General features: G+C 36.7%; 1 protein-coding gene across 3 annotated transcripts in view; it reads left to right on the top strand.

Annotated features, from left to right (window-relative positions):
* Positions 1-16,904, top strand: part of GLRA3 (glycine receptor alpha 3) — a 99,590-nt gene that overhangs the window by 42,041 nt on the left and 40,645 nt on the right. For all 3 annotated transcript variants that reach the window (XM_052779320.1, XM_052779304.1, XM_052779311.1), the window contains exons 4-5: positions 7,272-7,495; positions 10,438-10,520. In XM_052779320.1, the coding sequence (XP_052635280.1) occupies positions 7,272-7,495; positions 10,438-10,520 (307 nt within the window). The remainder of the gene's footprint in view (positions 1-7,271; positions 7,496-10,437; positions 10,521-16,904) is intronic.

The raw sequence follows: 16,904 nt of genomic DNA, 5'->3' as shown, positions 1-16,904 counted from the left end.
TCTGAATTTTTATTTTGTAAGGGAATCCGAGATGTCTGATATTACAGGTAGCAATTCTGAAGTCCTAGTTTTAGCTAGTTCTTTGCCAAGTAAATTTTAGTTCTATTGACTACAATATGCATATTGCTGGGCAGCTATTGGAGTAAAAGTTTGCAAAGGAATTAGGCAAAATTTAAATAAAATTTTAACAAAACTATTCAGAGGACACCCACCTGGATACCTAGTAGTTCTGAAGCATAATTAAAACAAACAAAACCAAAAAAACCAACCAAACAATAAAACAGAAAGATTAAAAATAATAATGAACACCTTAAAATCTGCTTTTATACATCCATGGACAAAGAAAGAGAGAGCTCTTCATCCAAAATCCATCAACAATCTTTTCTGAATAGCTCAAATAATTTCCTAAAGCTTCCTGAGGTCAGAGGCAAGTTAGCCCTTACCCAAATCCCCAAACCATCTGGCCTGCCCTACTTAATGGAGGGGGTAAGAGCACTCACCATTTTCAAACTAGTCTAGGATTAGAGCTTTTATCCAGGAACCGAACAGGCCTTACTGCTCATCCTCAGCCTGCAAGTGCTCAAATCTAGAGAACCTAATCACCAACAAAGTGCTTAGCCAACTAACTTGAGGCGGGACTAGACAGGAAAAGTTTCCATGTCTTCGTGTACGGAATTGCATACTTGCCCTTATACAGCAAAATTACAAGAATCACAGGATTAGAAAGAAAAATTGCAAGAGGAAGGCTTTCTTCTAAGGCCCATCGATGACGACATTCCTTTCTGAGGGAGGAATCCTGTGGTTCTGGAAAATTCACAAAGTTGGTCCTTACTGAGGGAGTCGTGCAGTACTGCAGTTGCTCCCAGCCTCTCTGTGGGTTCTGTAATTCCAGAGTGAGAACAATAAGGTCATCCTTAGTTTTACCCACTGCCAAAATCAGTTCTGGAAAGAGAGCTTCCACCTACGGAATTATCCAGGGACAGATCATCAGGAAGGATCCTGTGAGTCAGGCAAACTCTTTATCATAATCAACAGCATATCTACATTGCTTCTTATAATGAATGCCCTACAGCTATTCAGTACAGAAAAGCATGTTCTTAGGGATGTTTGGCGTTAGTCAAATCTTGTTACTCTGACACAGATTTGACGTGTCAATTAAAGTTAAGTACTCAGTGATCAATTTAAATCACATTTAATTTCTCTTTAGCTGCTGTGGTAAATCTCTGACAGATTAATGAGTTACAGTTAATGGTGGAGCACGGAGTCTGTTGCAGTTTGTTTTCATTCATTAATTGAACTGCCATACAGCATAGATATATGCACTATTCTTGCTGAAGTTCAGACCTGTAATAATGCAAAGATGTAATAAAAAATAGAGTCCCCTTATTTGCAATAATAAATCATGCCAGTGAAAAGATTACTGATGTTTATTAGCATGATAAGCGAAAGTATGAGCCATTTCAGTCCAGCCTAAATTTATTGATAATTAAAGATGTTCTTGTTCTTAGATTTAAAATGTTTTCTCCCTCTAGTATTTACCCTTCCACATGTTTACAGATGGCAATCAAGTCATCAATCAAGTCATAATGCAAGTCCTTTGTATTACCTGTTTAAAGAAATTGAATTTTCTTGTCTACTCTCAAAGAACTGGCTATCCTGTCCAGTCCTATATCATCCTTTTCTGCACCTACTTCTATATATTATTTTTCTGAACTTGCATGACTACAGATGAGGCCTCTCCATAAATAATCTCACTAATCATGGAAGTCCAACTCTTAAGCATGAGGAAATATGGGGGAATCCTTCAGATTACATAAACTACATTTACATTTCTTAAATAGCAGTGTGAATTTCAAGGGTGTCCTCCTACTTTGATTTTGCAATGTCATTGGTAACCTGCATGGAAAATGACTTACCAATTTGAGGGGCTTACTTAACTTTAAATACTTGAGTTTCTGTACTAGGGAAATCTCATCAAAGGCATATTGAAGTCATTAGCTGAATAGCTTTTGGTGCAGTCTGAAATTTTCAGATATGTAAAGGAAAACTAAGGAAACTCCATCAATTTACCCAAAGTAATTAGGTTACCTAAAGAGCAGCCATAGTGCTTAGTGCCAGTGAACAAATTAAAAATGGTAAGATGTTATTACCACAAAATACTAATCTGCCACAAGGCATCCTGTCTAATTATAGTGATCAAGGCGGCAATAAAAAGCATGTCAAGTTGCATGTTTTTCAGAGACTGAGATAGCAACTTTAGGAAATCTCACTAGTAAAAATTAAAACTAGTAAATTCTCACTAGTAAAAATTAACGTGTTCTGTAACATAATAGCTTTTCAAGTACAGCAGTGAGAACGAGAAAGCAAACCTGAGAAAGAAGACAACTATGACAACCTGTATCCATCACGTCCCCACATGGTACTACCTTTGTATTGGTATAACAAACGCCAAAATCATTCCTCACTTTTTGTGAAATTTTCTCCAATGGTTTTCTAAAGTAAAAAAAAATTAATTAATTCTAGCTACGGTAAACCAGGAAAGCACATATTCCAAGGGGAGAACTCATCTTAGAAACTGCAAAATAAAAAAGTTAGTATTATGTTTTTACGGCTGTTTCATAGCAGTAACAAGTTTAGTACTATACTGGATTGTGCAGCAATCATCTGGTTGAGAAAATAATCATTTTCTGCTTAGTTTTCCACTTTTTCTTCCAGGCATGGAGTTATTTTTAAGTCTAACTTTTTTTTGCCACAGTATTACATCAAAATTAAAATATTAAAGGTAAATTTGCAAAAGGCTTTTAATTAGCCTGTTAGAAGTATCCTAATTAACAAATTACATCAAGATTAAGAAGTCAAAGTATATTGAAGATAAAATGCATAAGGCAACCATAATATTTTGTAGAACAAAGGCCAAATATGTTTTTCATTTACCCAAGAAACAAAATGGAAAATGAAGTGACATATCCTCAACAACATTCCTTTTATGTTGGTGTACCAAGGATGTTGTGCTGAAATATGAAACTACTACTACTATTTCACTAGCAACTGAACACCTGATAACTCAGCACCTGATAATTTGGGGGGGGCATAGACAGAGGGAGAAGGCTGGTAACACACACACAACTGTGTGACCAAATAGTCTCATTCTCTATGGGATGATATACAAATTCAATAAAACAAATAGCCCACTGTAGTTACAAAATTATACTTACTTTGAAGTAGCTCTTCAAGACATTGGCTACCTTTTTAGGACAGGACTCCCTTGGGTCTTATTCTTCTTGATACATATTCCTCTCCTTTGTAACACCTACTTAAACCATTTGAATTATTCCCTGTTCCCCCAATGACTCTAGCAGCTCTCTCTCGTTCTGCCTGACTTTTACTCCAGGTCACCCTGCTAATTTTCATTCCTCACTTCAGCCTTCGTGTGAGCAGCTCTTTCCAGTACGTCTGTGATATCTTCTTCGGAACAGAGGATCATCTCCAGCTTTCATTACAACAAAATGCCATAGTTACCAGATTAAAAAAAATTCTTCACAAGAACAATATTTCTCATAGTGCCTTTAAATTTACTCTTAGCAGTGTTCTTGGAAAGTTCATAGGATTTCCATGTTAAAATTTTACAGTGAGTTAAAACAAATAAAGCAAAAATAAGACAAGTCTAGATTTCACTTAGATGGATATATTAGTCAAAATTATAATAGTATTTGGAAGTGCAACAGGTAGAGTTCTGGAAGATTATTCATTTATGCATGAAAATTTGATTAACTGTTCAAATGACAGCATTCAAAAATTGTGAGAGCAGGTGATATGCAATGTTCAAATGAAGGGCATATTTTGGAAATTTGCTTTTATATCTCTTTCTCTCAGATCTAGAAGGATTCCACATACAGTGCATATTAAAAATGCATTAAAGAAACCGGTGAGAGTTAGGCAATTAATACCTTGAGGATTTGTACAAAAGTTTTCATAAAGCAGTCTAGCTATCTTCTGTATGCTATGGGAATATAGCTCTATCTGTATCAGTATAATGAAGAAGAAATCAACATATTCTGTAAGTATTTTAGATTTTATTGTGTGCTAGAAATTGCTAATCAAAATGTTAGTACTGGAGTCCATAATGGCCTCCACCTCAGCATGGACAGCAAAGAACAATTACCTGATCTCCCAATTTTTATTTTATTGAGCCCTATGAAGCAGATGAACAGTATCCTGACCCTCTAAGAAAGTTCACCCTGTGGCTAAGGGTTTCGAAGGACAATGGAGCAAGTGCAGACCCATAAAGCAATCCCATTCTGTAGAACCAGGGTATGGCAGCTGTTCAGACGATGGCAGCCTTGAGGTTATAGAATTGGCTGTGGAAGACACCACATGCTTAAATGATGATTTCTCTCTCCCCTCAAGGGACCTCCCCAGCACAGAGTTATTTGAATTAGGAGTCACCCCTCTGGGCAAGTAGCATGTGAGAATAGTAATCCTCTTGTAGGAATACAAATCAGTTCTGGCAGTTTAATTCTGGTCTCTGTGTTTGCATCAAACCACCCTACTTGTTTAAAGCAGTTAAGCCTTATGCTTACAACGTGTAATTATAAACTGAGGCAATGAATACTTGTCCTTCATACAATAGCAATCAAATGTATCTCTTTCCTTTTCATAGATTAGGAATTTTTTTAGTGAATAATGAGAGCCAATTTAAGTCAGACCTTTCAGGGGAGAGAACAATGAAAAATAGCTTCAATTGCTTCAGTGAAAAATTTAACTAGGATGTTTTTCATCTTAAAAGCTGGAAACAATTTAAACCCATAAAATTTGGGCAAACTGACATACAGAATAGCTTAATATAACCTCGAACAGACTCCTCCATTTTTCTTCCTCCATTTTCTGTTTACATTTCAACTTTCTGCTATGCATTTTTCACCTGTTCTGTTTTATACATATGAGAAATACCTTACTCTATAAGTAATCCCACTCTTAAACTCATCATATTCTACAGAGAAAAGTGAAATAAATAAGCATACTTCAGGTTATACAAATTAAAAGGTAAAGCTTGGGTTTGGCTGAAGTGCAGATGAAGTCCTGAGAGCTGCAGTGCTCACACCCAGTGCCCCAGGTTTAGAGCTAATGTTTTCTTCAGTGCAAGGATTCCACATGTTGGGACAGGCAGTAGAGCCGTCACTGCTCCCACATCCTACTTCTTCCTGGTCTTTTGTTTGTATACAGGAATTTGGAAGGGGAACTGGTACTACGTGGTATTTGGGATATCATGCAAAGAAATAAGGGTATTTCAGGGGGTAATATGTCCTCTTGCTGCATGGAAGACACCAAAAGCTCAGTTCTATGAACACTGAGGCACAAGTCTGTCTAAAGGTTTTGGCTTACTTTAGGAAAAAAAAAAGTTTGTTTCTACATCTGTAAAATACAAATCCCTGGCTCTGGTTTCATCACGCCATGGTGCTAATTATGAAAAATACCAACAGCTTCTCTTATGAACCTTTGATGGCTCTTGAGGCTGTCACTAGCCATGATGAAAAGAGAAGGAAAATTTCCTTCAGTCCTTTCCTGAAAGGGGGGTTAATAAATCAACTATTTTTTTTTTAAAGAGCAATTTATTAACAAAACCTGGCATCTAATGTTATACACTTCGATTTGGCCAGAGAGCCTTTTTCATGTCTGCTGAAAACAATAATCTGAATTCATTTCATTCTCCACGTGTAGTTTTCCACTTACTGGCTTTGTCTTGAAAATTTAAAAGGTTACACAAATATAAAATCGTCTACTGGGACTTTCTCTATATGATATGCAGTATTTTCTGATTATCAAGCAGCAAATTCTTGATAAGCATGTTTTTAGCATATTTGGCTACACTTATTCAAGCCAAGTAATTAAATTGATCAAAACAGGAAGATATAAAAAACTATTTCTCATGAGTAAATGTTGCATATTGAGGTTCCTGTTGACCTTTATTATGTCGGTTGGCATGATTCTCACAACTGTATGGCTGCATGTTCCAAGCTTGATAAGACCAAATATTGATACGACACTGGAATTTTAACAGTACCCACAACTTCTACACCAGTGGGGTTTTAACTAGTTATTCTAACCACTAATCAATACTACCCATAGTTATTGGCCAAATTGTATTGCTCAGCCTTGAACACTTCACTTCCTATTTTGAATCAAAAAGATTTCATTTTAACATTAAGTTCCATTGTCTTTTTTAACAATAAACAAGTGATGTTATTTAATTCTATTACATTCAGAAGTGTCACATAAGGTCTGACAACCAGCTCCCATTTCACCTCTGCACCTAACGTCTTTTTTCTATTTTATTTTTAATCTTCTTTCATTAATGCAGTAGTGCAAATAATGAGGAAAATCATATTAGGACCAATAAAAGTATAGTCCTTATGCTCAGTGTCTCAATTCTCTCAGTTCTTGATATAATGTAATGAGATGCTAATACTTGCTTTTATTTAAAAACAAGTATTTTCATCTTTCAAAGTAGTAAAGTTTTAAGAAAGTGTCCAGCCATAAATACAACATTGTGTCTGACAGAGAGTAGATATCACTCCAAAATGGCTTCCAGAAGTTCGAAGCACTCTACTCGTCTTTTCTATAGAAGCAACCTTGACTAAGACAGGACTGTCTGTAGGAATTAAGGTGACTCCACTTGTACCTAAGCTAATTTATCATAAGGACTTATATGGTCTCCACTGTATTTGAACAGAGGAAGAACATGTGTCCTCCTTAGACAGCTGTATGGTAAACTACTGCTCACACAATTTTCAATAGGGAACTGAGGCACAGAAAATCTAAGTGGTGGGTCTAAAATATGTAAGGATTAGAGACAGAAAAAAGAAATTAATTTAACTTCCCTTACAGTGGGAGAGATTCTCACTGCCTAAGAGAGGGAAGTAGGAATGCCCCTGCCAGGACTTTGGCAGAAAAAGGTAACTCCATAAAACTCTTTATGCTTCTCTCATTTTGATTTCAGGTCGAAGCTGCTGTAGGGGTAGAGTTACATGGAGTTATATGAACTGTACATGGAGGTTGGATTTCCTTAGCTTGGAATGTTTTCAATTGCCCTGAAATACATCTTTATTCTTATCCATTGTGCCCCCACTAATACAAATAGGTATCATGCTGGCATTCAGCTAAGTAATTCTTTTGTCATCCACAGATGGACAGGGGATTACATGGCTAAGAAATGAAATAAAAGCTAAATCCCCATGCTTGATAAAGCTTTGCTTGTCTTCTCTTTCATTCAGGATTACCGAGTAAACATCTTTCTCCGTCAGAATTGGAATGATCCACGCCTCGCATACAGCGAATATCCAGATGACTCTTTAGACTTAGATCCATCCATGCTGGATTCAATTTGGAAACCTGATTTGTTCTTTGCAAATGAAAAAGGTGCCAACTTTCATGAAGTTACAACAGATAATAAGTTGTTGCGAATTTTCAAAAATGGAAATGTACTTTATTCCATCAGGTGAGTCTCTAATCAAATGATTTTTTTCAGATAGAAGCTGAAAAGTGTACCCAAGAATTACTAACAGATATCTTCAGTTGCTAGTCATGCAGAACTATCACTAAAATAGTTGTGAGTTTTGAATACAGAACTTCATCATCATTACTGTTCATTCTTAATACTAAAATAGAAAATGATCCTTCATTAGGCATGCACATAGTAAAAATAATAAGAAAAGTATCTTTGCCATTTTAAAGTACAGATACTGAGCGTGGAGTTGCTAGGACACTTGCACAGAGCAAATAACCCTGGAGTATCATAATCTGAGCTGGCCTATGTATGAGTTTCACATACTGTAGCCTCCAACGTAATGACAATCCAATGTTATTTCTTTTTCACCTTTTTGGATATTGCCGTTGCACTTCAACATGGAAACATGACCTGTTTGAGGAAGCATGACATTTAAAGAATAGTTCACTTACTGCTGGAGATGGAGGGAAAAGTGGAAAGTAAACTTCTGAAAAGGTTTAAGAAGCTATAAGCAGCAATCATAAGTATTGACAAAATCAAGTTATCCTACTTCTTTTCTCTTCTTTTCTCCCCACTTTTGTTTTATTAATACAGACATTAGTAGGCATTTTACCACTATCTTGAAAAACCTGATTTAATGAGAAACACATTGGATATAAATATACTAATGACCCATTAGACATGATACAGATTTGGTATTAATACAGTGACCTACTTGTACAAAATGTTACACTTTTCAAAATAAATATACCTCTCATCCACTTAGTGTTTTGCTTTGCATGTTTTTGTGACACTGTATTAATGGGTAATTGGACTTTTTGAAGAGACATCAGGAATCTGTAAAACAATTTGTATACTAAGAGAAAAAGAAAATGTTTGTGACTTGCGTGGAATGTCTCAGTGGCAAGGGAGTCTCCTTCCTCCCTCCTTCCAGTGCAAGTGGGCAGCATCTTGTCAAGCTTACACAGGGAGAAAGGGTTGGGTTAAAATTCCTACAAGCATTTCATATCCAAAAGGAGGTTAGCCTGCCAGTCTGGGAACATAATCATTCTTCAGTGCCACAACATGTATTCTGTCACTAGAAACAGATGGAAAGCAAGTAAAAAGGATTCCTTCTCCAGACCCAAGTAGAAAGTAGAACTAAATCAATTCTCTCCAGACTGTCTGAGTCAGCCTGAGAGGCACTGGCAGTTGTTCCACTCTAATCAAACAACTCCTCCTCCTTGCCCTACTTCCTCCAGATATGTACAACACAGAGTACAGACACCACCACTCAACTGAAACAAGTTTGGATTGCAACTTCAATAGCATTCAGACTCAGTTCATGGTCACATGAAATGGGGGAAAAAACAAAACATGAGAAATATTATAATATTAAATTATAAAAGCAAACATTGACTGTGATGAAACAGATGCCACATAGCCCCTGTGTTTCTTATGGAGTCAGAAAGTTTATGTTGCCATGGTTTAATTGAGAACTATTACAATTTCTGAAACAGATTTAAAATCATATAATTGGCATCTAGTTGAGTTGTTATGTGAATTTGAGTCAGTTAAGCTTTTGATGAGGGGAGACATGCTAATTGCTAACGTGCCAATATTAAAAGAAAAAAATAAGTTTCTAAATTTGCTTTTCCTTTCATTCCCTAATGTCCGTCCCCCCCCCAATTGCATTGGAATGATTCAGACAAGAAAATAATGAGAAGGGTCCAGTTCCTGATTCAATGAATACTTAATATAAAATCCTAAAATATTTACCGAAGTACAAAGTAAAGTCCAGGTGCCTCTTCTCTGAAATGACTTGCCTTGTTACTAGCCTACTAATCAGATTTTGCATTTGGAACCATTTTTAGCATGGGAATAGAGCCTGGGTCTGAGTTCCCTACTTGGACTCTCCCCCTGCAGCCCTGTCACTGACAGGCTAAACAGAAGGTGCAGCAACAAAGAATCAAGAAGCTTTGGAGAGGGGAAAAAGTAGGGTGAAAGAAATATACAGCTATACTTGCCACCTACTGCCCACTTCCCTTTAGCCCCAATGCCAAAAACAGGGAAATGGGTTTAAGAGAGGGGGATTAGAGCACTGCAATTCTAGAAAAGCCTTACGTGTAAGGAATTGATCTCAAGGCCCTCAGATTTTCTATCAACTAAACTGATAAATGAATATGGGGCAAAATTTTCACACAAGATATTTTCTAGCAAGATGAAAGGTGCAGTCATGTCCCTGAATTATGAATGGATACCTAAACATGGCCAGTGAGGGAAAACATGTGCCTTTACCTGTTACATTCTTCTTTCTCATTCCTCTGAGAAGTATCACTCTAAAGATAAGTTATTGTATTGATACAAAATGTAAAAATACCTCTTTTGCCTGTAGGTTGCAAAGTATTTCACAGGAAGTACCAGGACTAACGTGAAACACAGCTGCAGTTCAAAATGACAGGCATATTTCAGTCTGCCATCAATATCATTAAATGTTATCTTAAACCTTTGTGTTGACAATTTAAGCACCTTATTTTAGGACAATAACACATAAATTACTTTGCCACCATAATTTGCAGCTGACATCTGTTACGAAATTCTTGCAAATCTGGGTAAATTTTATGTCAATTATTTGAAATACTGTAACAGTACAATAATTCTGCTGTAGCACAAAAAACGATGCTGTTGATGCATTCCTTTAGAGTTCTCATTAAGTTGGGTAACCCAATTGAAAAATTTGTTTTTCTGAAAGTCTATATTTTTTTTCCACATGGTCATAATAGGGTGAGGGAGTGAAATGTGTTCAGCTAATGTACAGCCCTTTTGAGAGCTTCCTAATGAAAAAATGCAATTTCTTCTATTTCTAATGACTTCCAGTGTTTTCATGCATTTTTCCTGTGCAGTTCTATGGCATTTTTGTGGTATATATTTAATATTTTTTTGTGTTCTTTCAGATTGACTTTAATACTGTCCTGTCCGATGGATCTAAAAAACTTTCCAATGGATGTGCAAACATGTATAATGCAGCTGGAAAGCTGTAAGTTTGCTTAATGTATTATCCTATAAATACTTTTGTAGGGATTACAACAGCTATGCAGGATGTAGAAAGACCCCTTGTATTGGTACAAGAACAAATTTTCAAAAAAGAATCCTCTATTTTACCAAAAGAATCTGTGAAACATACATGATTTTCAAAGGAAGAGATTCTTTCATCCTTACTTGTACTGAAAATCAATTGTTTTGTGTAAATCTGATGTTACTACTAAAGTACCCAATGCCAGTTTACCTTTATGGAAAATTTATGCATATGGAGATTCACCATTAAGTCTTCCCTGTGTTCACACATACAGGGGGACAGTAATATGGGAGAGCATAAAGGAAACATGAGAATAACTTGAGGAAGTGATTTATGTGATTTATGTGAATATCCTGAAATCGATAATAACGTGGTGTCCTTAAAAGCTGGAAACAAGACAATGTATACTGAGTCCCGGCTCTTCCGATTCCTGCCCTAGCTCTTCAGTATGCTAACATGTTACAGCTACATAACTGTCGTTTTTACCTAATCATCCTAGAAGGGATTAGGGAAAGGGTTTACTACAAGGGAGAAATGTAGAAGATTGCAAAGCATATATATGTATATATGTATATGCCCATGTACCTACATAGGGTATGTCACTTACACAGCCCTCACCCCCTCAATTGGGGCAGCACCTTGGATCAGTGGAACACCCCCAAGAAAATCTTGCGAAGGGCTGTAGAGCCCTTGCATTATGAGGAGGAAGATGTCCATAAAAGGTACCATCTAGCTAGGGATAAAATGTGAGTATGATCTGACCATCAGCCATAACACTGGAAAAATTTCTGGCATCTTCCGAAGATTCTGGGCCTAAAGGAATGTGTATTAGCACAGATAGCTTGACATTGAAATCACGCAGCAAAACACAGAAAGAAAAAATGATTTGATAGCTTTCTAGCGCAGAGAAGGTCTGACAGTTTGACCAAACCTGGTGTTACACTAGAATTTCAATGGAAAAAGCGAAATTACAACTCCATGTGTTTTAAATAATCTCATCATAAAGCTCTGTTTGCATTATACACAAATATCCTGAGAGCAGAAGAGAAGGTAAAAACAGCTTAGACAAGACAGGCTTTGCAGAATTATCTCTCAGTTAACATCAATACTTTTTATGTAAAATAAAATTAGCATTTGTTAACTCAAGCCATCATCTATTGCACTTATCACCTCCCTTGATATCTCGCTTAGAACATAAAAGAGGATGGAAAGCATACAGAAGCTATGCCATTTCAAGGTGCACACACACACAGACAAAAAGACAAAACCAAAGGTTCTGTCTGATGCTATGATCTGAGCTAACACAGGATGTGCGAGGAGGAAGGCACAGATATGCATTATATTCTCATTTTCCTTGTGATATGAAGTATTTGGGAATTGCCTTTTGCCCTTAAAATGAGAGGATTTTGGAAGAGATTCCTAGCAGAAAAATCCTCCTAATGATGTGAAGAACAAAAATAAAACAAAGCAAAGCATTCTTTGAAAGATTCCAGCAATCTGAAGTTTGCGAAAATCAATGACAGGAGAAAAACAGATTAATTATAAGTACCCATCTTAATGTCAGATCTAGATTTACAGTTTTGGGATCAATAAGTAAATATTCACTATATGCAATTATGCTTCAAACAGAAAGCATCACAGTGTTTGAACAATCAAAAGGTATAATTTTAAAAAGTTATGAAATTTTTACTTTAACAACTTCATAAAACTCAGCTGTATTTTTCCTGTTTTTCAGCCCTTGTGAGGACAGGTCATACAACAACTGAGCATTCTTGAACAAACAGGCATCTGTTTTGCTTTATAGAAACCTTGCAGGAGCTCACAATTCCCACAAACTACACCACAGGGAACCAACACTTATTAGTTGAATAACACTGTAGATGTTTTACTGTATTTTCCAGCAGAACATTTTTCACTGAAGTCTTGTTTTTAATCATTCAGTTCAGTGGGAGTAAATTCCCTGCTGCACATTCACATAATAGAGAAAGGCAATGTTCACAAAAGAAGAGCTGAACAAAATACAAATGAGTGCTTGAAAATCTTCTAGTTACAGAGAAAGATCAAACTTGATTTCATAAGAAAGTTACAAGTAATAAAGTTTCCCCAAATTGCCTTGTCTAATTCTATTTTACCTGTTACTCCAGACATTGAAAAATAGAGACTATGGGCAAAGTAGCTGGCCTGAGGCAGAAAATTTTGCAGCATGTGGGAGCTCTGGCTGTACCTACATGTCTGATAGCAGAATAACCAGTTAGGTTTGCAAGAACAAGAAACCAGTTCCCTGAAATGACTTTCGGACAGACCCAAAGAAGACAGGCACAGTGACATAACGTCCAAGATCCTAGACCTTCAAGAGCAGGAATTCACCTGCCCAAAACTGGTTTCTCTATACAGGCAGTACAGGAAGGGAAATAGACACCTTGGAGGAGTTACAAATAATATCTACATGCTAGACAGAAGAGTAACTAGATAAAATAATTGTTTTATGTGAGTCTGAACTCTGACCAATTTCTAAAACTTAGAAAAAGGTGAGCAGAAACATTCAAATTTCAGTCTTTGGCTAAGAACGGGCATCCAGTTCCCTTTAAAATTATAGAAGAAAAAAGGAGAATGGGTGCTTTTAGCATTTTGCCAGGCTTCATATCAAATCTCCTGAGGTAAAAACTGACATAACCCTGAGAGCCTGAATCCATCCAAGCATCTCTAATCTCTAGGCCACAGTGTCATACTCTCCTGTGGCTGTCTGGCTTACATTTTTTGGCGCACAGTGGGACAACTTAAACAGGGGGATCAAAGCACTAACTCTGGTGGTTAATGCATTGTCTGGGGAAGTGGAAGACGCAGGGTTTCAAAACTGAGAACACAGTCCTCTCGTGTCCTGAGTAAATGAACTGATCATCAGGCTGTGTTATAAAACTGAAGCAGTTGCAGGAGCAAAACAGCAGCAGCCATGCTTCCAGATGTTTCTTTTTAAAGTGATGATCATTGCTGTATTTTCCACTGAGTGCCAGGTTGGGTAGGACATTGTACAATTATGAATTTACAAGGCACATTTATCTCACAGTTTCTTTAAATTGTACCTGATCTTGCAAGCCTTGCTCCTGCATGTGTCACTAAGCAAATTAGACTGTTTCTAACAAATCACTCATCATTTTCTTACTTGTCTTACCACCAGGTTGCAAAGAAAGGCTGACAGTTACTTATAAAGGACAGTTTGTAGGTTTTAGCTCTGCTAAAAAAAAAATAATGATTTTGTTTAGTACTGGATACTTTCCTTCAATATCGATACTGTTGCTCCTGCATAAAAAGCTCTAAGAGGAAAATTCATGTATAGCATTCCTTCCAAATGATATTTTTGGTTTTAGCCAGCTCATGTAATTTTTTTTCCAAGGTCAGTCTAAGCAGCTGGATTTGCCCCTGGTTAAAATACTTCACTTATATCATGAAGTGTCTGAAAAAATATTTAAGTGGAAATGTCTTCTATTTTTAAGGATTTATTTTACCAAATGATTTCTCAGCAACTAGAATGAGCTGCTTTTGTATTTTAGAAAGGAAGCAAATGAAAATGCACATATGAAATAATCCCTTCTACATTTCTGTGCCTTACACCAGGGCAGCCTATAGGCATGTGAGATATAGTTTTATTCTGCTTGAATAAGATACAAAGAAATGTCAGCTAGATACATATTTATTTCTGTGGTCTGTCTCCCAGGAAAGAAATGTTTTTCTTTCATGTGCTAGAGCTTGTTGTCTCTCTCTTTTTTAAGTTTCACTTTTATCTCACAGCATTCCTTTATTCTTATATTACAATTATAACTTTATGTGACATTCAATATTCCTGAATTTTCAAAGAATAGTGAAAAGACTAACTAACTAAGTTACAAAAGAAGAAATATACTATGAAAAGCAACATATGTAAGGGAGAAAGCACCTGCTCACCTCGTAATTTCATTTTGATGCTTATTGTCTCTCTTAATAAATTAAATAATGGCCTTTTTTTTTTCCTTTTTTATTTATGGAGGCTTTTTAGTCTTTCTAAGCAATCATCCTCCAGTCTTTTGGATTTTTAGAGAAAATTCACTCCGTACTACATTATGATGTTACCTGAATAGTACAGTTTCTTTCCTCCCAGTCTCTAAATTGGACATCGTGCAAATGGAAAGATCTGTAAGCAGGCTACAGCAATACAGGTTACTGCATTACAGAAAATGATGTGCACATTGTTGCTTTCCCACAACAGCACAAAGACACCATAAGAAAGATAATAGAACTGGAGTATATTTCTTATCTGCCAGGGAACCTCAGGTGTCTACCTGAGTGACAGTAATTATGGACACACTAGGTCAATGCCTGCATGTGCCTGAATGTGTGGAAACCATACCTCTTCTCTCCTTTCCATTTCAGTAGCACAAAAGTTGCCAACAACTCATCCAAGGGTTTCTGCTCTGCAGATGGGTGACTCAGCCCACTGCGCATATCTGAAGTGAGACCTGACACACAGCTACAGAGAGCTAGGTATTTGTATTCATCAGCTCCCAACTAATGCAGGATGAAAGGGCCGTAGTAACTGTACAACTGCTGCTGAACCCACAGAAACTAATATAAAAGTGACAGCTGAAAATCTATAGGCTTCAGCAAGGAATATTAGGTTTGAGAGATGTGGTAAAGGGGTGGGCCTGAAATGTTATTCTTCTCTGAAGTTCAGACTAAGAAGGATAAACCTGTAACTCCCAAGGGAGAGATTCCATTAGAATGACTTAGAGGGCAGTGCAAGGGGAAGACCCTTTGCACAGTGGCTCAGAAGTACATAGAATAAAATCCTGCTTTCTTGGAGCTCCAGCATAAATTTAGCCTTGAAATGCATCACAGCTGATTTCTGAAGCTAATATTTTTAGCACATAATGTATATTAGAAGAATTTATTCTAACCTCAAGCCAAAACCAGATTTGTTACCTCTGTCATATCTTCCCCCTGCTATGTTGCTTGGAATTTAGGGTGCAACTCAAATCTCTGCCATGTTCTTAGGAACAGTAGTGTGCAGGCAGCCTATCCTGGAGGCACACTGTTGGGATGCCTAACAGAAGAGAGTAGTGAAATAACTCTAGTCAACACGACTGTAGTCCTTGCCTCAGCTGGATACCTAAAGAACTGCTTCATTTGCTGAATAAATCCAATGTTACTCTTGAACCTGTACCTTACTAAACATTAAAGAAATGAGAATGGAATTTAGATAAATCAGTGGGATTAAAAGAACTATAAAATAAATCCTGTAGTTGAACCAAATTCTCTTCTACAAAAATGCTAGCTATTCAGCTCAGTTGTTTCATGCCGTTCATGTGTTTGTTTATTGAACAAGAGGAAAAGAGTTAGGTTTTAATATGCCTGTAGGTATTGTAAAATGACACAAGGGAAGCATGGCCTTTCTGGAATAAAACAGAATGAGTAGAAAATTTACAAGATATATTGGTATTCAGCTGGATCACAAGTTTTCTCAAAAATTTTATTCTTTATGGCTTGGAATGGTACTCTGAGTGTGGTGAAAAGGAAAGGACTTAGCAAATAAGACTGTGTCAGCAGAAGTAAAAAAGGGAGTATCTTGGAATTGCCAAGACAATTGTGGTTCAAAGGTGTGGAGTCTCTGAAGGTACAGTGGAATTGCTTGCCTTGAATAACAAACCTTGTTTTTCTGTAATGGTGTAGTCCTTGGACAGCCTGAAGAAGAGATGTTAATACTTTCAAGACACTTAAACAATTCTTCAAGACAAACTTGTTGGATGTCCACTATCTTGCCTATGAGATTATGGGCTTTTAATGCCTACAGCTGATATTGAATTAGCTAAAATAAAATCTTCATACTCTTAGCATGCATGTATACAACCAATATAAATAGCTTGGTTCCAGTAAGTTCTATAGAGTCATGTGGACTGATGTGGGTTGAAAGGAACCCTATTTGTTTAAGGCAGGCTTCATTCCTATACTTTCAGAACTGGATGAATGAAGAGGTTATATTTAGTATTAAGATTTATAATAGTGTTAAAAAAAACCACAGATACAATCTACTTTTTCTTTCAGGGACCTCATATGGGTGTTGGTAACAACTTGTCAACACCATTTTTTAAAAGATAAGATTTTCTGGGAAAGATGACTGACACCAAGGGAAAAATTCGGTTTTCTTTTTTCCAGGCACTATAGTTGCCCTTGCTACTTAGAAATATTTCAGCAGGATCACATTCTTTTTCCCTGCGATTTTTCCTGAAACCTTTAATTGAACACACTGAAAATTTTCACTCTAGCCAGACAATTTTCGGTGCTGTCTAAAGGCTAGAGTTAGTATGTCTGTCTTGT

The sequence above is a fragment of the Harpia harpyja genome, chromosome 2, assembly GCF_026419915.1.
Source record: "Harpia harpyja isolate bHarHar1 chromosome 2, bHarHar1 primary haplotype, whole genome shotgun sequence".
NCBI classification, from domain to species: Eukaryota; Metazoa; Chordata; class Aves; order Accipitriformes; family Accipitridae; genus Harpia; species Harpia harpyja.
Note: the sequence above shows the minus strand (reverse complement) of the source record. Positions and strands in the feature narration are given on the sequence as shown.